The sequence below is a fragment of the Polypterus senegalus genome, chromosome 11, assembly GCF_016835505.1.
Source record: "Polypterus senegalus isolate Bchr_013 chromosome 11, ASM1683550v1, whole genome shotgun sequence".
Lineage (NCBI taxonomy): Eukaryota > Metazoa > Chordata > Cladistia > Polypteriformes > Polypteridae > Polypterus > Polypterus senegalus.
The window spans coordinates 156,644,979-156,670,835 of NC_053164.1; the positions used below are offsets into that span (position 1 = coordinate 156,644,979).

General features: G+C 38.6%; 1 protein-coding gene across 2 annotated transcripts in view; it reads left to right on the forward strand.

Moving 5' to 3' along the window:
• The window catches only part of LOC120539834 (nuclear transcription factor Y subunit beta-like), a 47,203-nt gene extending 26,293 nt beyond the window's left edge, over positions 1-20,910 (forward strand). Inside the window, exons 2-4 of one of the 2 annotated variants that reach the window (XM_039770211.1) lie at positions 7,133-7,608; positions 20,557-20,599; positions 20,760-20,910. In XM_039770211.1, the coding sequence (XP_039626145.1) occupies positions 7,165-7,608; positions 20,557-20,599; positions 20,760-20,767 (495 nt within the window). In that variant the 5' untranslated portion in view covers positions 7,133-7,164 and the 3' untranslated portion in view covers positions 20,768-20,910. Of the gene's footprint in view, positions 1-7,132; positions 7,609-7,766; positions 7,837-20,556; positions 20,600-20,759 lie in introns of those variants that run through there. The other variant, XM_039770212.1, reaches the window with a different exon arrangement.
• The last annotated feature ends 4,947 nt before the right edge of the window (positions 20,911-25,857 follow it).

Below are 25,857 nucleotides of genomic sequence, written 5' to 3' on the forward strand. Positions count from 1 at the left end.
AACACTGTACAACACCCTAGTACTACAGTCAAAATCAGGAAATTCAAAAAATATGTAAAAGAAAATTTTATTATTATTTAAAGGAGTAAAAATCATGAAATGAGAATAAAATATTTACTCTCTTACCAATTGGAGTATTCCTGTTAAACTGAGGTCCACTATGCTCGATGAGTATTTATAAGAGACTAAAAAACTATCCATTCATTTTAACTGACAAAAAACACCACTTTCTTAATATTTTAGTTTATAATTTAAAAACGGAATAAGAATCTGAAAAACTAACAACATCACATTAAAGTTCGATAAATTCTAAAAAGAATGATACCAAACATATATGTAGGTTATAAAATAAGCCCGATTTAAAGCTTGACATAAAACCATTGCACAAAATCGTTGCACTTTTAGGCTTAGGGTTTTATATATAGGGAGAAGATTTGCAAAAACATTGCAAAAGGCACAGCAGACAAGTTCACTCTACTGCATATACTCAGTGACGAATTGATGTGGCAGGATGGAGCAAGCAGGGATTTTAAAGGTCAAGGTCACCACTGTACACTACCTCTATGCAAGTCTGCTATGTTTGGCAACCTTTTTAAGAAGTTTGGTTTCTTTATAGATAGACCTTGCATATTTTATGTTTTCAACTAAGTAAGTTTGGGTGATTTTTATTTTCTTCCATTTACCATGATTAGGCATTATTAGCTTGCTTTTGCTTTTCATGTTATCAATAGGGAACAGTGGGGTTACAAAACAGAAAGGGTAAAAAGAGAACCCAGAAAGGATATCCACAGCAAACTCCCTATTTATTGGCTCCTGGTTGTACTCCTTGATCTGGACACACATGTGAGAAATCTTCAGCTGTTGGCCTCAAGTCATGGCAATTTGCGGGATTGTCTGGGCCTTGTAACCTGGAAATTAGAAAAGGTGGTGTCAAAGGAGTGCTCTGAGAAACTCTTCTGGGTTGTTGTCCTCTTAAGTTTAGAAATAAATTACAAACATCTGTGGTGTAATCTTCAAATCCTTTCCTGGTGTTCCTGTTCTAATGTTACATTTGCTTTTATATGAGGTAGACATAGGAATGCTGTGCTGGTGTTTCTGAATAGCATACATTGATGTTTGTGACCATGCAGTTGGACTGCTGCATTCTTCAGAGTTTTGCCACAGCGAGTGGAAGTGCCTTGTATGTGTCTGTGTGGTTGATGAAGAAGACATTCCTGTGAGAGTATGGAAGAGGTATGTGATTGAATTTTTTTTAAACTTGGGAAGAGCAGCAATGAAACAACAGAATAATAAAAATTGAAAAAACAAAGGAGGAAGTTCTCCTCAGATGATAAAGTGAAAAATGCCAAGGCTGCACCACTAATAGCCATGTCACAAAACAGTCTGTTACTTGTCTTTGAATTGTTTTTGAACTGTGGAAAAAAATGTATTCAATGTGAAAGGCACTAATTCAAAAAGAAAATTTTCTGTGTTTTTTTCGAGTCATCCAATTCTGAATAAAAAGTCAATCTCATGACTTTTCAATCAGCCCTCGTATGTTGGTTTGGCATCTTCCACAATAATTTAAACTATCTTAACAACATTTTAAAAATCAGCAGTATAATTATTGGTTCACTGTATACCTCTGTCATTTATCTGTATTAAATTAATTAGAAAGAACTCCAACTCACTTTTGTCAGTTTGCCATACTCTTTTTCCTAAATTTTAGCTGTTGCCATCAGGCAGCAGATTTAGATTTCTGAGGGTAACAAGCAATAGATTTAAGAACTCTTTTAAGCTGAGAGCTATATACATTTTGAATTATGTTACGTCTAGGGATGCTGCTAAATGTTAAATTCTGAATTATTACTTAGTGTACTGCTGGAAGTAATTTTTCTTCTTTGCACTAATCTTGAGTGTGTGTATATGTTGATAACACTGGGTTGTCAGTTGTTGTATATTTGTTTATTTTGTTTGATTTTTGTAACAATTCCTTATTTTTTTACTTTCCTGCTGCAAACAAAATTCTCTATGGGATAAAAAGTATACCTAACTTAATCTAACCTTAAAATTTGTCCTTGTAAGACTGGCATCAGCCTTCTACATATGACAATGGATCAAGGGTAATTTTTACTTGGCCTGGCAATGTTTCTTTATAGTGAAGATTGACAGTTAAGCTTAAACATTTTCTCATTCAGTGGGTCTGTTTTATAAAGGTCACATCCAATTTATGTGTTTTTCTTGCTCCCCCTTTTTTGCAGATGGAAGTGGCCTGTTAATGATCTCATTAAAGGTTTAGCCTGAAACTATGATGCACTTTTATGTTCACTGAGTGCTAGGGAAGGCAGGCATGTGCATTGATAGAGTGGGGAACAGGCTAGAAAAACTTTGAAACTGGTTGTTGCAATGTAAGCAAAACTTATTTTAATACTGCTTACTTTATTTTCCCCTCTAGGAGACCATCAGAAATTGACTTTAATCTCAAAGTGAATAGTCCAATGCCTCATTCATTTTACTCTTGTTAATTTAAATCAAGTCTAAAAAATGGCTGTTTCCATGTAACATTTGTAAATAATGCTCCACTCACAACAGTGCTTTTGAAGCTGAGGCTGTCTTCATTTTATTTGTTGGGCAAAAACTACAACTGATCATTATAGGTTCACCTTTAGATATGTGTACTTTGGTTTTCTTATGTGCTTGAACAGAAATTTTGATTCTTTGTGACTTTTGTGTACAATATTTTATCTTCACTAAACATTAAGGCAGGAAACTGATTAAAGTATTACAGTAAATTTTAACAGATGTCTAAAAAGGCTCTTATTTAATTTCCCATTAACTTTACTTCACATCTGGAATGTTTAATCCATCTTTCCTACCATGTTCTTACTAGCAATTAGCTAAGGCCTATACTGGCAACCTTGGAAGGGAGATCAATACATTGCATTGTTGAACAAATTAATTTCATTCAGAGCTCACTTTAGTAGTTTCTCCTTATGTTCAATTGATGATCTGTGTTCGCAATTATGGCCTATCTTATTACCTAAGAAAAAAATTATTTTATTTCTGTCATCTATGCACCTTCTCCTGCTATTTCGATTACAGGATACAAGAGGCTATCTTAGTAACATTAGGCACAATGTAGCAATGTGATGAGAATTCTCATGGGGTCTGTGAAGATATGCAGTTTTATTAAAACAGTGCAGCAGCTCAGGCTTGTGTGTCTGTGGCACTCTGTTGCAAAGCTTCACGGCAGTAGGATGCTCATTGGTGGAGGTGAACTGATGGCTTGTTAGGTATGAGCATGATCAGCTCAGCAGTTCCCCAGTGAAATTTTACAGGTCATTAGGCAGAACACCTTCACCTATAAGGTAGAAAAACAGCCTGGGAAAAGAGAGAGGGGAGGCAAAAAGAATCATGAATGGTCCCAATGGAAAGGAGAAAAGATGATGGGGATTTAAAGAATAGGGAAAGTCAAGATCATGGCGGAGCCAGTGTAATAGTGAGGAGGCATAGCAGTCGGGAAAAGGCTCTGTGTAGAGCAGTGGTGCTCCAAAGGTAGGGTTGGTCCCTGCTGAAATTCAGATTAGAGCAGGGATCTACATCTGATCTGGGATGTCTCAAGGATGGTGAGGGATGGCGATGGGAGAAGGGCTCATGAGCTCCCCATGGACACAGAGGGATGGTGTCAGGGTATGAAGAGGTTAAAGGGTTGTCTGCTCATGCAGAGGGCGTCCTCTGCAGCTGAATAGACTTCTTGAGGTAAGCTGCAGAGGTACAGAATCGGATGGGTGCACTGTGATGCATATTTTGTAAACTGATTTTTTTTGGATTGTTTATTTATTGGATTTTAATCTCCACATGTACTCTTTTTTGTAATATTTAGTTACTGAAGATTAACTGCACAACATTTTGGAAACTGTTTTTATTTGTGTTAGTAAAATCAGAGCACTTTTTACATTAGTCTCTGTTGGTCTGAGTCCTGGTTGCAGCAGTTCATCCTTTGTACATGTCCTTATTCAAATAAGCCAGCTGCAGGCAACACAGACTGACAATCAACTAGTACTTGGCAAGACACAAGCCCATCACAAACAACCCCTCCCAAACTTACTCCTTTGTACTAGGCCAGTTCAGACAACCTAAAATGCAAATCTTTAGGATGATGCTAGGAAACTGGAAATGCATGTGGTAAATGCATATACAATTATTGTCTGTGTGGCATTTGAATATTTACCATATTTTCCAGGTACTCTGGGTTTGTTTTAGGTTTTAACTTGAGGAAGTGTTGGAGGATGTATGAGAGTGCTCTGGGATAAATTGGTAACAGCCCACCTAGACCTTGAATTGGACCTCCTCAAAATATTACCTAGAACAGCTTTGGCTCTCTGTGAAACTGTATGAGAAAAAGTGAGTTCAGAGGTGCATTGTGTGCATGAATGGACAGAAAAGTCATAAACTGATTTCCTAACTATTGCCATACCTGGATTATATTTTTTGAAATGGTACAAAATACAGAGTACCTTGACAGAGTTTTTATCCTATATAGAGTATCTAATCAGACACAGCCCACAAACCACCCTCACAAACTCAAGCAAAAGGTTCTCCCAGCTCAAACCAAGGCCCCTTATCTGCATGTGAGATGCCTGGAGTTGTATAGGGTAAATAATATATTGTCATTTGGAATACATTTTATGTGTGTTTCATGCCTACAACAATTTGTGTAAATGCAGAATGACATGCAAGGCAGGAATTTTTAATCACATAACTAAAAAAAATGTTTTTCATATGTTAGTAATAATTGAAATGAAGTGTATAATGTGTGAAGACTGAATAGCAAATATGAAATAAACACTTTCACAAAAGGTACAAATACAACAAAACAAGTGCACTTTTATTCAAGAATATAACCATAGAAAAAGAAATTGGTTTAGAGTATAATATTGACATGACTTTAGTTTTAGTGGTGCAGTTGTTAGAACTGAGTAGAGTAGAGTAGTGAGCTGCTCTTATTGTTATTATTATAGAATAAAAACATACATTTGATTTGAGTCTGTAACAGCCGGTGTAAATTTATGGTACTTGTAAAAAATACCTTTTTTTTTTATTCAGTTTTATTCTCTCAGTCACATTCACGCTCCCCCTGATCTGACACTGCTGTTTTCACATAAAGACATGCTATAACAGAGGTGAACTCAGATGAGGATGAGGGTTCTACATCAGAGAAAGAGAACAGAAGCCCTCCCCACAAGAAGCATCCACTCGCACATAAAAACAACGCAGCTTCACCAGGCATAAAGACGAAAGATGACACCGTTTGGATGAAGCAACAGGTCGGGCATCATCCTGCCAGTCAATGTGCCACACACATATCCTTCAAAGAAAAAGCTGGGCTTACAGAGCTCGTCAAGGTATCGTGTAAAGTCCTGTTTGTGATTATGTTTTGTGATGGTCTTTATGATTCAACACTTCTAACCACTGCACCACCGTAGCTGTCATGTCAATGTCGTACCCTAACCCGATTTCTTTTTCTATGATTATATTCTTGAATAAAAGCGTACTTGTTTTGTTATATTTGTACCTTTTGCAAAAGTGTTTATTTGATATTTGGACTTCAGTCTTCACACATTATACCCTTCATGTCTAAATTTTGTCAATTTTTATTAAAACTAGGGGGTTCGTTACTATCATTTTTTTTGAGACTTCCATTTTCTCTAACCTGCTCTGCAAGTGTATTACACCAATGTTTTTGAATGCTTTATAATGTTCTACTTTGTCATCTACTCTTTGCCTTTTATTTATGGCCCTGGGTGTGGTTAAATCTCTTAGTACAAAGTCTCATCTCACTGGATGTGAAAGTGTCTCTCTGAGAAAGTCGTGTCTCATTTCTCTTCCCAAGATTTTTTTATTATAATATAGAGATATGAAAAACGTTTCTTTTTTAGTTATGTGTTCAACAATTTCTGCCTCACATTTCATCCAGTACATGAAATGCATGTATGCCCACATGTTTTTACTGAAGCTTTAAAGTAAAAGTGCAAATAATGAAACTGAAACAATTCCAAAGAAAAAAACAAGCTTTCAAAATTGTATATCCGATTAACCAAACATGGGGGTTGGCGAGCGAAGCAAGCAGGGGGCGGAACCCCTTAGTATCATATAAAAATATAAATGAAAGACGTGCGTGTGTGCATGCGTGTGTGTGTGTGTGTTTGTGTATGTGTGGAGCAGTCCGCTCTGCTCACACTCAACCACAGCCATGGGAGTTGGTGTGAATTGTACAGAAGATGTAAAAGCTTATACAAGTATGACTTGCATTTGGTAAAATGGCGCATGCATGCACTTTTAAATTTTTTCAGTGCTTGCATGAACCTCATTTCTCAATTAACCCAAGCAGACAAATTCAGCTTCATGGTACATGTGCATTGTACATTCACATGACAAGCTACCAAACATTTGCCTGAAACAGGTTCCAGCCTGTCCCACTCAGTTTGTGCCACAGCTGCACTCGACTACATGTGCATCTCTGGCAAGATATGACCTGTCCCGGCCCATTTAGCTAATGCCTCTGCAAGTTCACCAATATAGTAAAACTGCTGGGGAGTCTTCAGGTTTTTTTTTGTAACGAAGACCACATGCAGTTAGTAACATCACAATTGACAGAAAACAAACAAAAATACATTGTATTAAGAAAAGAACCAAAAGAAGAGAATGAACAATTAATTGAAACAGAGCTAAAACAGAACTCTTTACACACAAAAAAAAAAAAAAATACAACGGAGAACAAAAATAAAACTGTGAGACCCACAACAAATGATAGCCACATTTAGTTTCTAGCAGTTGATTTTTTAACTCCTTTTGTGACAGCTCATACTCTTTAGTCTCTGAATGAATCTAGTAGCTGAGCTTATGTTTGCTAGTGACACAACAACAAGTGGTACTCTGCTGTCACAGTGCATGCATTGGTTTAAGCATGTTTTTTAAGATTTGTTCTCTAAGTTGACACATCACATCAAATTTATTAATTGAATTTTCAGATTGAAATACCTAACAGGATTAAATAATTATGTGTGTATACACTGAAATTAATTCTGCAACTTTTACATGCCATAGTCATGTTAATTTGAACTGAAATTTTTGTTTCCTTTTCCAAAAAAAGTGTTTAATAATTTAGAAGTTTGATGGGAATTGATGATGGAGAGTGACACAATGGAAGTACTAGAAGAGCTGGTGGAGAGAGGCCTGCAGCTACAGAAGAAAAGACACCAGCTAAAGAAACAAGAGCAAAATCTTTTAAAGGGGGATCAAACCCTGAAAACACATAAACAGCAGCAGTGGGAGGATGAACAAAGAACACGGGAGCTTGAACAACATTTGACAAACTTGAACTTACAGTTCCAGGAGCCATTTTCACAGGGTTTGGAAGTGATGCAGAAGATTTCAATGGAGATTAGAAACTGCTTGGAAAATCTCCACCAAGAACTCATGGGGAATCAGCAGGAATGGGAGAAAGAATGCAGACAATGGGAGGAAGACCAACAACAGTGGGAAGAGGACTGGCAGATGGAAGAGATGAACCAGAACTCCATAAAAATGCAGCTGGATCTTCAAGGAAAGCCAGAGATGGTGTTTAAGGTGTGTTCTCTGTTTTTTGAGCCATACAATTGCTGAATCTCTCTCTCTCTATATATTTTTTTTTCACAGTTGCTATTGTCTGCTATTCTCATTCCATCTTCATTTTGTAACCCTCCCATGTACCTGGTAGCTTTCACCTTCTTTCTGTGTTCACACAGGTTTTCTCCAGGTAATCCAGATTCCACTCACATCCCAAAAACATGCAGGATGGTTTGATGGGCAATTCTAAATCAGCCAGTAGTGAGTGTTTGGGTGTGATATCCTTTTTAAAAACTACCCTCAGTAAAGCATGCATACATGTAACAGCTTTGACTAAATAAATTTTTTAAAGAGTGGATTCGTCACAGGTAATTCTGGTGCTGAATGTCACTATGAAGCAAGCCCTAACAGTAGAGCACCGGCTCACATGTTTTTTAAATATGTTTTTCTGAAGTCACTAAAATATACATTCCTAAACATTAAGGCCACATAATAGGGATATGATGTATAACAAATTACATTTCTTTAGGCAGGATAGCACAGGTCAGTTTATATTATAAACACAATAATGGAAAGATAACAAAAATGCATTGTCAAGAGGCACACATATACAGGTCTTGACATTTCGTAAGGATGGCACTCGGCAAAAGGCAGAAAACACTGCAGCACAAACTCACTCACATATGCACATTTTTGGGGATATGAGATGGAACCCGTGCTAAAAAATAATTGGGCACAGGATCTGAACCCAGGGTGGTGGATCCATGAGGCAGCTTCACTAATTACTGTGGCCCTTGGTGTCCACTTCTAAAGTAATGCATTACAAGTAATAAGCAATTGAACAGATAAGATCAAAATTGATCAAACTCTATAAACAATGTGCTGTGTGGAACTAGGATCCTCTTCCAAATATAGTGTCTGCCAGGGATAATGTTGAATTGTTAAACAATTTTAATGTCAAGAAATGAAACGTATTCTCTGACACCTTAACAGCTAGTTCAATAGAGGAGGACATGAGAAAAATTCACATTTTGACACATACATGACAATTAATGAATAACAAAGAAAAAAAGAAAATTCTCAAACTTGCTTAGTCCAATTCAGCATTGTAAAATCTGGAAAATATCTCAGTAGCACTTGAAACCAGCCAAGAACTGATCCTGGAAAGCACACTAGTCTAGAGATCAAAACATATACAGTCTATCTACTGTTTTCTAATGGACATTCTGAAGTTTTTGGTACATATCTCTCTATTATAAAAAAAATCCTGCGGAATGAATGACTAGGAGACACTACATGGTCTTCATGTTAAGATCACGAAAGAAAAATAAAAGAACCACGAGACGAAAGAGAATGGGCAAAAAAAAATCAGTAGTGTAAAGGGAAGCAGCACACAAAGATACAGGTGTCTCATCAGGACCAGGTGTAATTGAAAAATTAGCAGGACAAAGCGAGGTCAGAAATAAAAGGAAATGAGCAGAAAACAACGTCTTTTCGCATTCGCATCATTCAATGCACAAAACGTAGATTTACACAGTAATGGAAAATACATTATGACAATCTGTGGACCCGCAACAGTTAAAGCTTAAAGTTTAATTTCAAAGAAAACATAATTCAGTGAGGTGTATATTTATGATCACGGAGATGCGATCACAACATGAGCAGCAGAGACACAAAGTTGTAAAAAGGACAGTGGCTGGACAGGCTTTAAAAAGATGGAAGGGCAGCGCGACAGCAGCCCCTTCCCACCCCCTGACAACGCGCGCAGCATTATACGTCCTGCAGGAAAGAATTTAACCACACCAGGGCTGAAAATAAAGAAGTATTGTTTTTACAATGTCACGTGAGACCAGGCAGTGAGCCATCATTTAAAACAAGTTCACAGACATCTAACCTAGCAGCTGTTGGATTGCTTTTGCCAGACAAGCATCATGTGCTCCCAGCTCTTAAAACAACAATATGCGACAAGAAGAACAGGCAGCTCGCAAGCTGCAAAAAGACAGTAAATGATCCAAAGGCATATCCTTAGCGTGCATTCAGCTGCCCTCTCCCCTTCATAACATGAGCAGCATTATACGTCTGGCAAGAAAGAGATGTAACCATGCTCGGGGCCGGAAATAAAGGACAAGTATTGTTTTTACAAAAGTTTTTAAAGTAAAAGTAAAAATAATGCATATGTAACAATTCCCAAGAAAATAGCAATCTCTTTAAATTGTATTTTGCCAGCCTAAGGTAAAGTCATCCCTGATGGAGGATCACAGAAATTGTGGGAAAGAGGGGTCCTTTCATTGGATTAGCGCTATTTCAGATGTGGAATGGCAAAATAGGGGAGGTAGCTTGATGAATGAGGTCTCCAGGACTTAAAACAAATCCAAAGCATATTATGTGATATCATCTCATGTGAAATTTTACTCTGTACTTCTAGAATTTTTTTTTTTATACTATACTAGCAAAATATCTGCACTTCGCAGCGGAGAAGTAGTGTGTTAAAGAATTTATGAAAAAGAAAAGGAAACATTTTAAAAATAACGTAACATGATTGTCAATGTAATTGTTTTGTCACTGTTATGAGTGTTGCTGTCATATATATATATATATATATATATATATATATATACTGTATATATATATACACACATATATGTACATACATATATACATATACATACATACATACACACACATATACTGTATATATATATATATATATATATACACAGACACCTATATATGCATACTGTATATATACATATCCACATATATATACACATATATATATATATACACATACATACATATATATATACACATATCTACTGTACACATATATATACTGTATATAGTAAAAATCCCCGCGCTTCACAGCGACGAAGTACTGCTTTTAAATTTTTATTAAGAAAAGAAAACCTTTTTAAACTGAGGGAAAATATACCAATAACTATCTGTTAAGGATCTCTTTGTATACCACGTTGTCAGTTCAGCAGTCCGGTTGTAATATGACCAAGCTGTGCACTGAGTTTACTTTTGAGAATGCAACGTATAGTTGTCCAGGAGAAAAGCAATGTTGCCTCAAATCAGTGGCAACCTTTTATAGGGTCTGTCCCTGAGACTTATTACTTGTCATCGCGCAGCAGAGCTTTACTGGAAATTGGAGGCATCTGAATTGAAATGGGAGATCAGAGGGTATAACGGGGATGCGAGGAATACATTGAGTATGGAGAAACTCAAGACAGCGTGTGTATTAACTTGTGGATTTTCTGTGAGTATTTGGTGGCAGCGTGACGAAGTTGCTTCCGCAAGACCGCATTAACTGTGGAGCTCAGCTCGGAGCATATTCTTTTCCTACCTTGTCAATTGTGTAATGCATTTTCTGAACAGGTTTGATGCATGGAAGTGATCACTTGTACTGTGTTCAGTCAGTTCACATGAGCTGCTCTCTTGTGTGATGTTGTGATGTCCACGGCTTTATTTAATGTTAGCTAAGACCCGGCACTTAAAAGTTTCTCGTTACAGCAATTTTAACTTTGTTACAAAGTGATCCAAAGTCTTGTTTATACCTTGTGTCTTCTCATTAAACTTGTATCTCACGAATAAAGTATCTTGCGAATAAAGTATTCTACGAAGGCATGACAAACGGCAACGGGAGTGTGTCCATAAAATTAATTTAAACTTACGGTTTACACCGTGCTTTGTTTCCGCAGTAGCTGCAATTATGAATAAGCTTGTATGCGTTTTTCTTCAGTGCTCTTTGGGAGCTCTTCCTTCTTTTCTACATACTGCGTTCACAGTCAGTTCACGTGATTACGTGGGAGGCGTGATGATGTGACACGCAACTCCGCCCCCCACAGCCATCGAGCTGCAGTCCATTACAGTATATGGGTAAAAATAGGTTCCAGTTATGACCATCACACGTAGAATTTCGAAATGAAACCTGCCCAACTTTTGTAAGTAAGCTGTAAGGAATGAGCCTGCCAAATTTCAGCCTTCTACCTACACGGGAAGTTGGAGAATTAGTGATGAGTGAGTCAGTGAGGGCTTTGCCTTTTATTAGTATAGATTGAGGATTTATTCTGTTCTATGTATTGTACTCTATTGTATTCACCTCCTTCTTTTTGACACCCACTGCACGCCCAACCTACCTGGAAAGGGGTCCCTCTTTGAACTGCCTTTCCCAAGGTTTCTTCGAGTTTTTTCTGGTCTTCTTAGAGGGTCAAGGCTTGGGGGCTGTCAGGAGGCAGGGCCTGTTAAAGCCCATTGTGGCACTTCTTGTGTGATTTTGAGGTAAACAAAAAATAAATTGTATTGTATTGTATATCCGGTAAACCAAACACGGGGTGGGCGAGCGAAGCAAGGAGGGGGCGGAGCTCCCTAGTCTCTTTTCAATATTTTTTTATTTATTATTATGGTAGATACAGTAGTGGTGACAAGCTGGAGGAAGGTCAGACATGCATAATATATAAGAATTTTACTCCACTCTCTAGATATGACTATAAAATGTTTTGAAATACCCTAACAGAAGTACAATACTCAACTAAGGGTCAGCCATGCCCTAGTTGTTATATTAACATGGTTGCTTGGAATCACTTAGTTTGCCACACACCAGACAAATGTAGGAGCTGGAATAGTTGGCATTGCTTTCACCTGAAGCTTTTTAGTACAGATTATTATCATAGGTATTTTTCCCTTGTATAATTTTAAAAATTATAGATGGTCTGATTTTTGTTTTATTTTAACTGATAAATTGTAATTGAAAGATATTGCCAGATGTTGTTTATCTTTATCTAAAGTAGTTTCTGGTTCTTGATCCAGTACCAACAACAACATTTACTGATGTAGCATATTTTTGTACTTGGAAGTAGCTCAAAGTAGTCAAAACTGGCACTTCATAGACACAGTACATAATTAAATCCAGAGGCCACTTTTAGACACCAAGAGTTTAGCTCGAAGTGCAGCTTGGCCTGATTAGTGACAAAACACACCTAGTAGTAGGATGAATGAAATGGTATGCTCCAGCATGCATCTTAGTTCATCACCACCATCAACAACTCGATAGAATACGCACAATGAGTCCACTTAGTTCCCCGCCAATAATCATTCACTTACTACATTCACTTACTACTGGTATGCAGCTCACTGGTTTACAAGGTTTTTGTTTCCTTAATAATTTATTGTGTGCCAGATAGATCATGTGATGCTGATCACAGAAATATCTTTAGAATTTTCTCATGACACAAGATGTTACAAAATTTTCAAATTGGGTATTTTGCATAGTCATGAGTGCTCATGTTTAGCATGTTTAGATCTTCTTAGGTCAAAATCATTATATTTCACAGCCATAACTGATGCCATTTAAGCTAGAGACTTGCTTAGATAAAATACTAGAAGAAAATCATCTGATCATGTGTGCTCATGCACACCCATGCATGCCCAAATCTGCCTTCAAGACTATGGCTTGTTTCCATGGCAACACAACCCTATATTTACCTAACAGCAGCAGTGAGTAGCAGCTGCAGTCTTTTTAACTGATATCACTGTCAGTGAGTTTTACTTTAAAAATAAAACTGTTGAGTTCAAAGGCCGTGAATTTTATTTCACATAATTTCTGGAATGTCGCACTAGTATCGCAATAGCTGTGACACGTTTTGTTACATCTGTTGCAAGTTCACTTTGAAAGCACAGAAATGGAGAATGACAGCACTCATAAAGAAGGCATATGAGTTATATTTTGGTTGCAAAATTGGTGTCCAGGACAAAGTATGGGCTCCTCATATATGTTGTGCATTTTGCACTACCAGTCTGCGAGCTTGGCTGAAGGGTGGGTTTCCATCCATACCATTTGCCCTCCCAATGATATGGAGGAAGTAGGAGGATCATGTAACTGATTGTTACTTCTGCATGAGGAATGTCTCAGGATTTTCTTACATGAACAGGAAGTTTATTGAGTACCCTAACCTTGCCTCTGTAATTAGACCAGTGCCTCACAATTAGTCGTCCTGGTCCAAAACTGCCAGAGGTGTGGATTCTGGAAGATGAGGACAAGGAGGCAGAGATTGATGAGCCAATGCAGATAAAACCTATTGTTTAACAATTCATATTTCAAACCATCAACTTCCAGTGATCCTCATTTAATTTCTCAGATAGAGGTCAATGATCTTCTCAGAGATTTGGATTCATCGAAGAGCCAAGTATAGCTTCTTGGATCAAGGTTGCAAGGATGGACCCTGTTGTTACCAGGTATAAAAATTTCAGTATTCCGCCGTCGTTATGAAGATTTGACAAAATTCTTCAAACAAGGTGACAGTCTGGCCTTTTACAGTGACATTGATGGATTGCTTTCTCTTAGATGTGAACATGATCCAACAGAATGGCGACTGTTTATTGACTCATCATTGTTAAGTTTGAAGGCCGTTTTGCTACACAATGACAATACCTATTCTTCCATACCTGTTGTAAATGCTGTTCAAATGAAGGAAACATATGAGAACATGCAGCTGCTGCTGAAACACATTCAGTACTCAAGGTACAACTGGAATAAATGCGACGATCTGAAGGTTGCAATTTTACTCCTTCTGCAGCTTAGATAGACCAAGAACAGTTGTTTTCTTTTTGAGTGTGAGCAAGTTGAGAAAGAGGTTCACATTACATGATAAAGGACTGGCCACCTCACAGGAAACTGGTTCCAGGTCAGAAGAATATTGCACATTATCCACAGGTTGATGTGAAGAACATATTTTTTTTATACCTTTGCACATCAAACGTGGGCTAATGAAAAACTTTGTTAAGGCAATGAACAAATAAAGTGAAGCCCTTGTATGCTTGCAATAGATGTTTCCACATATCAGTGATGCCAAGATAAAAGGTGTTTTTCGTTGGCCCACAGATCCTTCTGCAGTATGGCAAACATGTAACATGGACCGTTTTCAAGAATATCATTTCATATTTATCATTTTATCATTGCTGGCAGACATTGTTGGATGTAATGCATCGGACAGTGAACTCAAACGAAAATCTACTGCAAACATTTCTAGTTTTCTCTTGTGTTGCTTACGTTGCAATATTGTAGAGTAGGACTATGCCGCTGAAGATGTTACAATATTAAATGCATAAATGCAGTTCTCTTCAAAATGCTACATGATACAGAAATTACAAATTCATATTTGTGTTCAGCATGTAAGAATCTATTGGTTTCACCAAAAATTGTAGAGGAAACAATTTTCCATAAAATTTGGTGGCCATTGAATTGGTCTTGCCTATGAGAAATTTGACAACATTGAATTTAGATACAGTGCATCCAGAAAGTATTCACAGTGCATCACTTTTTCCACATTTTGTTATGTTACAGCCTTATTCCAAAATGGATTAAATTCATTTTTTTCCTCAGAATTCCTCCATAACACCCCATAATGGCAACGTGAAAAAAGTTTTACTTGAGGTTTTTGAAAATTTATTAAAAATAAAAAAACTGAGAAATCACATGTACATAAGTATTCATAGCCTTTGCTCAATACTTTGTTGATGCACCTTTGGCAGCAATTACAGCCTCAAGTCTTTCTGAATATGATGCCACAAGCTTGGCACACCTATCCTTAGCCAGTTTTGCCCATTCCTCTTTGCAGCACCTCTCAAGCTCCATCAGGTTGGATGGGAAGCATTGGTGCACAGCCATTTTAAGATCTCTCCAGAGATGTTCCATCAGATTCAAGTCTGGCCTCTGGATGGGGCACTCAAGGACATTCACAGAGCTGTCCTGAAGCCATTCCTTTGATATCTTGGCTGTGTGCTTAGGGTCGTTGTCCTGCTGAAAAATGAACCATCGCCCAAGTCTGTGGTCAAGAGCACTCTGGAGCAGGTTTTCATCCAGGATGTCTCTGTACATTGCTGCAGTCATCTTTCCCTTTATCTTGACTAGTCTCCCAGTTCCTGCCGCTGAAAACATCCCCACAGCATGATGCTGCCACCACCATGCTTCACTGTAGGGTTGGTATTGGCCTGGTGATGAGCAGGGCCTGGTTTTCTCCAAACGTGACGCCTGGCATTCACACTAAAGACTTCAATCTTTGTCTCATCAGACCAGAGAATTTTGTTTCTCATGGTCTGAGAGTCCTTCAGGTGCCTTTTGGCAAACTCCAGGCGGGCTGCCATGTGCCTTTTACTAAGGAGTGGTTTCTGTCTGGCCACTCTACCATACAGGCCTGATTGGTGGATTTCTGCAGAGATTGTTGTCCTTCTGGAAGGTTCTCCTCTCTCCACAGAGGACCTCTGGAGCTCTGACAGAGTGACCATCGGGTTCTTGGTCACCTCCCTGACTAAGGCCCTTCTCCCCCGATCGCTCAGTTTAGATGGCCGGCCAGCTCTAGGAAGAGTCCTGGTGGTTTCAAACTTCTTCCACTTACGGATGATGGAGGCCACTGTGCTCATGGGACCTTCAAAGCAGCAGAAATTTTTCTGTAACTTTCCCCAGATTTGTGCCTCGAGACAATCATGTCTCAGAGGTCTACAGACAATTCCTTTGACTTCATGCTTGGTTTGTTCTCTGACATGAACTGTCAACTTTGGGACCTTCTATAGACAGGTGTGTGCCTTTTCAAATCATGTCCAATCAACTGAATTTACCACAGGTGGACTCCGATTAAGCTGCGGAAACATCTCAAGTATGATCAGGGGAAATAGGATGCACCTAAGCTCAATTTTGAGCTTCATGGCAAAGGCTGTGAATACTTATTTATGTACATGTGATTTCTCAATTTTTTTTATTTTTAATAAATTTGCAAAAATCCCAAGTAAACGTTTTTCACATTGTCATTATGGGGTGTTGTGTGTAGAATTCTGAGGGAAAAAAATGAATTTAATCCATTTTGGAATAAGGCTGTAACATAACAAAATGTGGAAAAAGTGATGCACTGTGAATACTTTCCGGATGCACTGTATGTGAAGCAACATGATAGAAGTGCCCACGGTAACTCAGATATAGGGAAAAAGATGGACAAGAAAATTCTTTGAATGTTTTAAGCTCAAGCAAAAAAATAAAATGAGAAAATATTTTCCTTTTAATTAATATTAGTATTTTTTGTTTTAAATAGGATCTTTAAAAGAAGCACTAAAACGCTACAAAAATAAAGAATACATTTCAGAAAAAGGTAAATATAATATTTCTTTTGCACATGGAAGACAACTTAGCAATTGAAAGTCCTCTCTTGAACAAATGCTGCAAACTTAAAACTTTTTTTATTTTGTTTTGTGAGAAACATTTGAGCAATTGTATCCTACTGCACCAAGTACATCCATCCATCCATTTTCCAACCCGCTGAATCCGAACACAGGGTCACGGGGGTCTGCTGGAGCCAATCTCAGCCAACACAGGGCACAAGGCAGGAACCAATCCCGGGCAGGGTGCCAACCCACCGCAGTCACCAAGTACAATACAGCCAATATGCACAACAGCAACAGTCATGTTGTCTTCTATTCCAGCCTCTCTCTCTATCGCCTCTGCTCCTCCCAGCAAGCTTCATCTCCTTCCTCTTGACTCTGGCTCCTGGTGTTGGGCAGGCAGCTCCTTTTATGTGATCCCTGGAAGTACTTCTAGTGTTCCAAAGGCTTGGCCTGGAAGCACTTCCAGGTAAGGCTGGAGCCCCATGAAGTAGGGCTCCCCAGTCCTTGCAGCACCCCCTGGTGGCACCCATAAAACCCACCAGGGTTGAGTCAAAGAAGTTTAGTTCCCATGATGCCCTGTGGGAAACCAAAGTACTAAAGCAATCCAGGGGGGACAATGTCCTGTGTGTGCTGTCTCCATCTGTTCTTCCAGAGACAGGCTGTCTTTCTCCATAGGGTCTGTCAGGCAATCCATGACTCTGTCCTAAAATACAGAAACGTAGTGACAGGGAAATGCTGCGCCAACGCTGCCTTCAGTTTTTTTTTTTGTCATATACAGTGCATCCGGAAAGTATTCACAACGCATCACTTTTTCCACATTTTGTTATGTTATAGCCTTATTCCAAAATGGATTAAATTAATTTTTTTCCTCAGAATTCTACACACAATAACCCATAATGACAATGTGAAAAAAGTTTACTTGAGATTTTTGCAAATTTATTAAAAATAAAAAAATTGAGAAATCACATGTACATAAGTATTCACAGCCTTTGCCATGAAGCTTTAAATTGAGCTCAGGTGCATCCTGTTTACCCTGATCATCCTTGAGATGTTCCTGTAGCTTAATTGGAGCCCACCTGTGGTAAATTCAGTTGATTGGACATGATTTGGAAAGGCACACACCTGTCTATAGAAGGTCCCACAGTTGACAGTTCATGTCAGAGCACAAACCCAGCATGAAGTCAAAGGAATTGTCTTTAGACCTCTGAGACAGGATTGTTTCGAGGCACAAATCTGGGGAAGGTTACAGAAAAATTTATGCTGCTTTGAAGGTCCCAATGAGCACAGTGGCCTCCATCATCCGTAAGTGGAAGAAGTTTGAAACCACCAGGACTCTTCCTAGAGCTGGCCGGCCATCTAAACTGAGCGATCGGGGGAGAAGGGCCTTAGTCAGGGAGGTGACCAAGAACCCGATGGTCACTCTGTCAGAGCTCCAGAGGTCCACTGTGGAGAGAGGAGAACCTTCCAGAAGGACAACCATCTCTGCAGCAATCCACCAATCAGGCCTGTATGGTAGAGTGGCCAGACAGAAACCACTCCTTAGTAAAAGGCACTTGGCAGCCCGTCTGGAGTTTGCCAAAAGGCACCTGAAGGACTCTCAGACCATGAGAAACAAAATTCTCTGTTCTGATGAGACAAAGATTGAAGTCTTTAGTGTGAATGCCAGGCGTCACGTTTGGAGGAAACTAGGCACTGCTCATCACCAGGCCAATACCAACCCTACAGTGAAGCATGGTGGTGGCAGCATCATGCTGTGGGGATGTTTTTCAGCGGCAGGAACTGGGAGACTAGTCAGCTTAAAGGGAAAGATGACTGCAGCAATGTACAGAGACATCCTGGATGAAAACCTGCTCCAGAGTTCTCTTGACCTCGGACTGGGGCAACGGTTCATCTTTCAGCAGGACAATGACCCTAAGCACACAGCCAAGATATCAAAGGAGTGGCTTCAGGACAACTCTGTGAATGTCCTTGAGGGGCCCATCCAGAGCCCAGACTTGAATCTGATCAAACATCACTGGAGAGATCTTAAAATGGCTGTGCACCGACGCTTCCCATCCAACCTGATGGAGCTTGAGAGGTGCTGCAAAGAGGAATGGGCGAAACTGGCCAAGGATAGGTGTGCCAAACTTGTGGCATCATATTCAAAAAGACTTGAGGCTGTAATTGCTGCCAAAGGTGCATCAACAAAGTATTGTGCAAAGGCTGTGAATACTTGTGTACGTGTGATTTCTCAATTTTTTTATTTTTAATAAATTTGCAAAAACCCCAAGTAAACTTTTTTCACATTGTCATTATGGGGTGTTGTGTGTAGAATTCTGAGGAAAAAAATGAATTTAATCCATTTTGGAATAAGGCTGTAACATAACAAAATGTGGAAAAAGTGATGCACTGTGAATACTTTCCGGATGCACTGTATTGGCAGTGGCCCAGCCATAAAACAGTAACAGTAATAGACACCTTTGTATGAAATCAGTTTCTTGCAATCTGTGACATGACTCTGCAAAGAAAACAATAGACTGACATATTTGGATTAGTCAGGGATGCAATCTCGGCCTCTCTCTTCATTTCCCTCCCTTTTTGCCATTGTTAAAAAAAATTTAAACCACTCACCAAAGAAAAGGTACTGATTTTGTGGTTCAGCTAAAGTAAAATAAAAGTCAATGAAATAAGATGGTACCCAAATGCAAAACATGTGGCAAAATAGGCTGACACTTCCTTATGAAAAAAGTGGTCCTACTGCAGCACTTCAGCTCCATATACAGTAGCAAAACAGTAGCCTGTACCTCATTGGAGATAAAGATTCAGAGTAGCTTTGCTTCAGGTACAAAAGAAAACAGTGAGAAAGTAAGTCATTTAAAAAAAGGAAAGTGAAATCAACTTACACATAGTTTAAATCTGGATACATTCTGTCAGCAAAGGACTGCTCACAACTCTTGAAGCTTCACAGGCACAGAAGAATTGCCTCTCTTCCCTCTCCTCAGTGTCTATGCTTCTGCATTGGCTAAAATATTGCCACATTTTTGTAGAAATCTAAGAAATAATGAAATTGAAGATATTGCCTGAAAAACATTTCCCGACACTTTAATGGCTTGACACTCGCACAAAGTGATGTTCTCTGCTGTTTTTGGACATTGGAGGTCATGATCTGGTCTCTGATTGGTAAAACTTGCCATTAAAGTTTGAAATAGGCTTTCAGATATTAAATAAACTTTGAAAAAAAATAATCAGTTTGTCAAAAATTGCTGCCAGTCTACAATTGAGAGAGGAGATAGAAGCCAGTCCTAACAAGTCTATTTCCACAATGGATGAACAGAATGTGTCACTAGCAGCTCTTTAGTGTATCACCAGTGATGCATTGGTTCTTTTAGAATATGACAATGCCACACTGCCTGCCATATATGGGGTGTGATTTGGATGGTGGTGGCTTCAATGCTGAAACAGGGGTGAATTAAATGAAATAAATAACACACTATCTAGAAATTATTCTGAACACTTGAATAAGCCATTAATGGCTTCCAGCTACATCACTTAGAAATGATATGCAGAGTTTGAATGTTTAATTTACTGTATAAGAAAACTGTATTTTCACATCATATAATATTACTTTTCTTGGTTTATTTAATGCACCACACAATTCAATATCATGTCTTTCTAAATATCATGCTTACATTTTTGACATATTGGTAGTTTGGACTTGTTCTTGAACAAAATACCAAGGTGGCTGTTATGCATGTACCTATTTATCACAGTGAGTCTAATATTTCTAGTTTGTTAAATACTTGGATTTGAATAAAATATTTTGTGTTTCACTTTTTCCAGAAAGAAGATGGCACTAAATCAGTGAATAACTGCTGCAAGTTCTGTAAGTAAAATAAATAAATAAATAATACAAAATCTTTAACTTGTAGGTAACAGTAACTCAGGCTGTGTATCCTCTGAAATGTAACATGCTGAGCTGGTACCTTCTCAGTCGTTTTGTTAGTATGGTCTGGATTTATGGATATCATGTCTTCTTTTCCTAGGTATATAAACGTCAAACGTTAAATGGACTATTTTACCATCAGTGTTAAGTTTTTTCTACATGTTTGCAGTCTTGAGTCTCCATTAGCCTGATTCACTTCAGAATAAGAAGAAGGAAAAAGAATAACCTGCAGCATGTACAAGGGTCAGTTACTTCCCTTGTTGGGTCACATTTTTTGAAGATAGTGCCATTGTAGAAATATGTACCCTACTGTGACTGTTTTTGCTGTGAATAAATTTTTCCCTATAATTTTAAACGTTCTATTTAACAGAAGGTGACCTTAATTTTTCAGTTCTTTGCTTTTTTAATAATAGTAAATCCTGCTAAACTTTCTGTATTTTTTTTTTTACTTTATAAGAGCTTGTTTAGTCATTTAAGTATTTTATGTTTGAGCGAGTCCAGTGATTACACATGAAATAAGAGGTTTCAAGGGGAAATTCTGTGTGGTTTTACTCTGAACATAATAAACATAAACTTGTCAAGCTCTGCTACTCATTAGACTAGAGTCTGTCAACAAGCATGTAGACCATTTTGTTAAGGTTAGCTCAGTACAATGTTATAATTTTGCTCAAACAGGCAAGTGGCACAACAACACAGAAAGACGAACTATGAGTATAATAAGATATGTTTACAGGGAAACATAACATATGGATGTTTTATTATTTAGAATTGCACAAAGAAGTAAAAGGAAGTCACTGTGCATGTTGGGAGTCTTGTGCTCAGGTAGTTGTAGGTGATAAGTGCACGTTTCTGTATTTGATGATCATCTCAAATATCCTAGTTAACATTTAATATCCCAGTTCCAAAGATGATTTGGGGCTTAGCCAGAAAAGACCATGGGGGAATAAAAAGAAGTCAAATTCTCAACTGGCAGGGGGAAGATGAGCTGGACAACAGACAGAGAAGGAAAGTCTTATGTGTCAGTGTGTTGGTGGATAAGTGGATGAGCCAAGCCACAGGTAAACAGGGTCCTAATCCCATTGTGATGGGCCATCCTAATTAGCTATAAATCATACTAGAAAATGATAAATTAGTAGGAACATGATAAAAGAGAGTTAAGAAGTTACAACTTTGGCAAAAAGAAGCATATTTCTTAATGGCATATAAATGTAAATCTAACATCACTGCTTTTTTTTTTAAATGAACAACAGAAGAAAAATAAACAACTAATTAAACAAAGAGATCAATTAAAAGTGGAATTGACAAAAACAAAAGCCTGTAGCTACATTGGGGGTGGTAGGGTAGGTGCTGTGCGACTCAGGTCTGGGTTTGGAAATCACTCTTACTGAAAGAAAGTTGCTAATATCTCAAATATTAAAAGTATCGTTAAAAATGGAGTTGTCGTTTTTTCCAGCATTTTTCATTCAGTCCACTAGGATAATGCCAGTCCTCTCAGCCTTATACATGTTCCATATTGCAGAACAACTTATTGATCTAATACTGTTCCAGCATATACAATCTCTCAACAAACTAGTAAAGTTCACAATGCCATTGACCCTAACTGAGCTCTGAACACATCAAGATCCACTTCTGTATTTTATGGGGGATATGGTATATGTGGCCAAACATCAGTTTTATTTTGGTCCAATCCACTTATCAAACTTCTTTACTCAAGCTGTAGATTGCTTACATTTGAAAGCTAATCTCATGAGAGGCATTTTTTGTAAAGCTTCATATCAAATCAATCTCAACCACTAGCACTGGATAAGCAGTTCATAGATGGCTACCTGTGTTTGGAGTTCAGTTTAATCACAGTTAACTAAGAATCAATTAACTACTTCTTTACTAAAGGCTATCATATTTTCAATTGCTGGTATTTCATAACTTCTACAGACCATCCAGATCAGTACCAATTCATTTTTTTTCTCCCTTTATTAGTTTTAAAATAATATACAACAATAAATATGATAAAGTTAAAGGTGAATATCATACGTCATACAACAGTGCATATCAAGGTCACATTCAGCTTCAGTACCATACCCAGCCCAAATAGAGAGCTATGAAACTAGGTGAACCTTTGTGTCATTATCACTCTAAGATACTGAAAAGGTTAACAGAGGCATAGCATGTTATTTCAGGATAACAATAAATCTCAGCTGTGAGGAGTCACTTGCTATTTGCTTGGGTTTTTAGAACCATCATCATTAGAACACTCTAGACGAGAACAGGCCATTCTGCCCAACAAAGTTCGCCAGTCCTATCCACTTATTCCTTCCAAAAAAAAAAAATTGAGTTTTGAAAGTCCCTAAAGTCTTACTGTCTATCACACTACTTGGTAGCTTATTCCAAGTGTCTATCGTTATTTGTGTAAAGAAAAACTTCCTAATGTTTGTGCAAAATTTACCCTTAACAAGTTTCCAACTATTTCCCTGTGTTCTTGATGAACTCATTTTAAAATAACAGTCTTGATCCACTGTACTAATTCCCTTCATAATTTTAAACACTTCATGTCATCTCTTAATCTTCTTCTGCTTAAGCTGTACAGGCTCAGCTCTTTTAATCTTTCCCCTTAATTCGACCCCTGTAGCCCTTGAATCAGCCTAGTTGCTCTTCTCTGGACATTTTCTAGTGCTGCTATGTTCTCACCAGTGTGTTATGAAGCTTGGGCATAACCTTCTTGTACTCCACACATCGTGCTATATAACCTAACATGCTGTTTGCCTTCTTAATGGCTTCTAAACACTGTCAGGAAGTCGATAGTTTAGAGTCTACTACGACTCCTAAATCCTTCTCATAAGGTGTACTCTTGATTTTCTGACTGCCCATTGTGTATTTAAACCTAACATTTTTACTTCCTATGTATAATACTTTACATTTACTGACATTAAATTTCATCTGACTCAAATCTGTCCAACCCTGTATGCTAACCAAGTCCTTCTATAATGATATAATGGATTCCAAATTATATGCTAATCCATCTATCTGCTATATTCCTCTCCAACTGTCTTTTAGCCTCCCTGATATCCTTCTTAATGGTTGCCCTCATGTTCTATTATGCTCTACGATTCACTTTGCAGCCATTATTCTTATATGCCTTATGGATTTAAATGATGCATCCCGCCCCCTATCGGTTGATTACTGAATTACAACCTGTCCCCTCCCTAACCCTGCCTTAACCACACCCCATCCACCTGATTGGTTAAGCAATGTGTCAAAAGCAGTTTGATGGGTGTCGGTCCCGCCTTAATCCCACCCCTCTACCTGATTGGCTAGGCATTTTGTCAAGAGCAGTTTGATGGGTGTTGGTTCCTCCTTAATCCCACCCATCCACCTGATTGGTTAGGAAATGTGTCAAGAGCAGTCTGATGGGTGTCGGTCCCACCTTAATCCATCCCCCTCCACTTATTTGGTTAGGCATTGTGTCAAGAGCACAAGACTGATGCGGACTCTGCATTGGCCCCCGACCTGTCAACACTTGTTTGTTGGCTGGCCCCTAACTTCCCTGCCCCTTCTCCTGTGGTCCTTTATATCAAAAGAACGAACTTGCCATGATCCCAAGGCCTGATTGACATGTCCAGACATGAATTGCCCGCCTCTGACAGGTGAAAAGAACATGTTCAAATAAGTTCCCTCCTTCTGAAAGTTGTGTATAAAAAAGCAGTTCATCTTCTTCGGCTCTAAAGACTCTGTGAAGAAATGGAATCTATTGCCAATGCCCCAGTGAGGCGTCGGATCCGCAGGGTCTATTTGATTGCCCATTTGAAAGGGGTTAAAAGACATTTGTTGCCCGCATTTCTTGTAGTTGAAGTGGCAGACAAGGACCGGACTAAGTCATGCAAAACACGGGCAGAATCAGAGGATGATGAATAGGAAAACTACCCGCCACCTTTAGTATTCAAGTCATGAATTTCTGCAAGCTGAAGCAGCGGACAAGTAACAGACTAAGTTGTCTGAAATGTCGACAGAATCGAGCAAGGATTTATTCTATGCCACGCCCCTCACTTTTACAATAAATACTCAGCCTGCTATCAAATATGACCTGCTGATTTTTAGAGTACGGCCTAATTACAGTCTCTGGTGTAGAGACATTGAGGTAGAGAGTCTATTCCAGTCTCCAGGACCGGTGATGTCTACTCCCGTCTCTGCTAATGGTGCTCAGATCGATACCTCTTACCTAGCTCAAGGACAGCCTTGGGTGAACAGACAAGTTCCACAGAAACCAATATCGATCGGACTTTCTGAGACAAATGTGGATTGCCCTGGTGGTGTGCTGCCTGAATCCTGGAAAAAGGCCCAGCAACTTGTTAAAGGGCTGTTGACGTCTCTGGTGGACATTATTGTCTACCGCGACCAGAAAAAAGAATGTCAAGGCTGTGAGATAGACCATCCTAGCCAGAGAAGACATTCCTGCCACAGTGAACCTGATAGCGCCTACCGTGTAATAATTCCGAACTTCCGAAAGTCTTGGCTGAAACGACTGGCTGTGAAAGTCCTGGGGTATTATAACATTTTACTGCTGTTTTACAAAACACACGTAGTGATTGAAAAGACTGTTGATGAACTTGAAAATACCTATTCTATTCATGATTCTATAATGCAGTCATTTTATGAAATGAATGAACACTCCCAACTCTGTAACCCCGCCGTATTGCACATGAGTTTTGTAAGCATAACCTTGTTCATGAGGGTTGTAAGAACCCCTGGGGTGAATATGACCTTGAATATGCTGATGTGGCAGAACTTGTTGGTAATTCTGAACCTGAGGCCGTATCAGTCTGAACAACTCAGACTATTGAATAAATGTTTTCTAAGTTGATAAGTTGTGTCAGTGTCTTTTTTATCATTAGCGATGGCGCAGGTCTTGGAAAAAACATATAACTCTGAGAACACGGGATCCTTGGGGGGTAAAGAATCCTTGAAAAGAGCTCTCTTACAATTGGGTCATAATATTAGGGACCAAGAGGTGTTCGAGTGGTTATCGGGGCAATACACCTACACGATACATAAACCGGCCAGAATCCATTTTAAAAGGAATAAGGTGTATGTTTCCAATATAGACGGGCAATGGCAGATCGATCTTGCGGATATGACAAACCTGGCCGACTAAAACCAAGGTTACAAGTATTTACTGACTTGTATAGAAATTCTTTCTAAATATG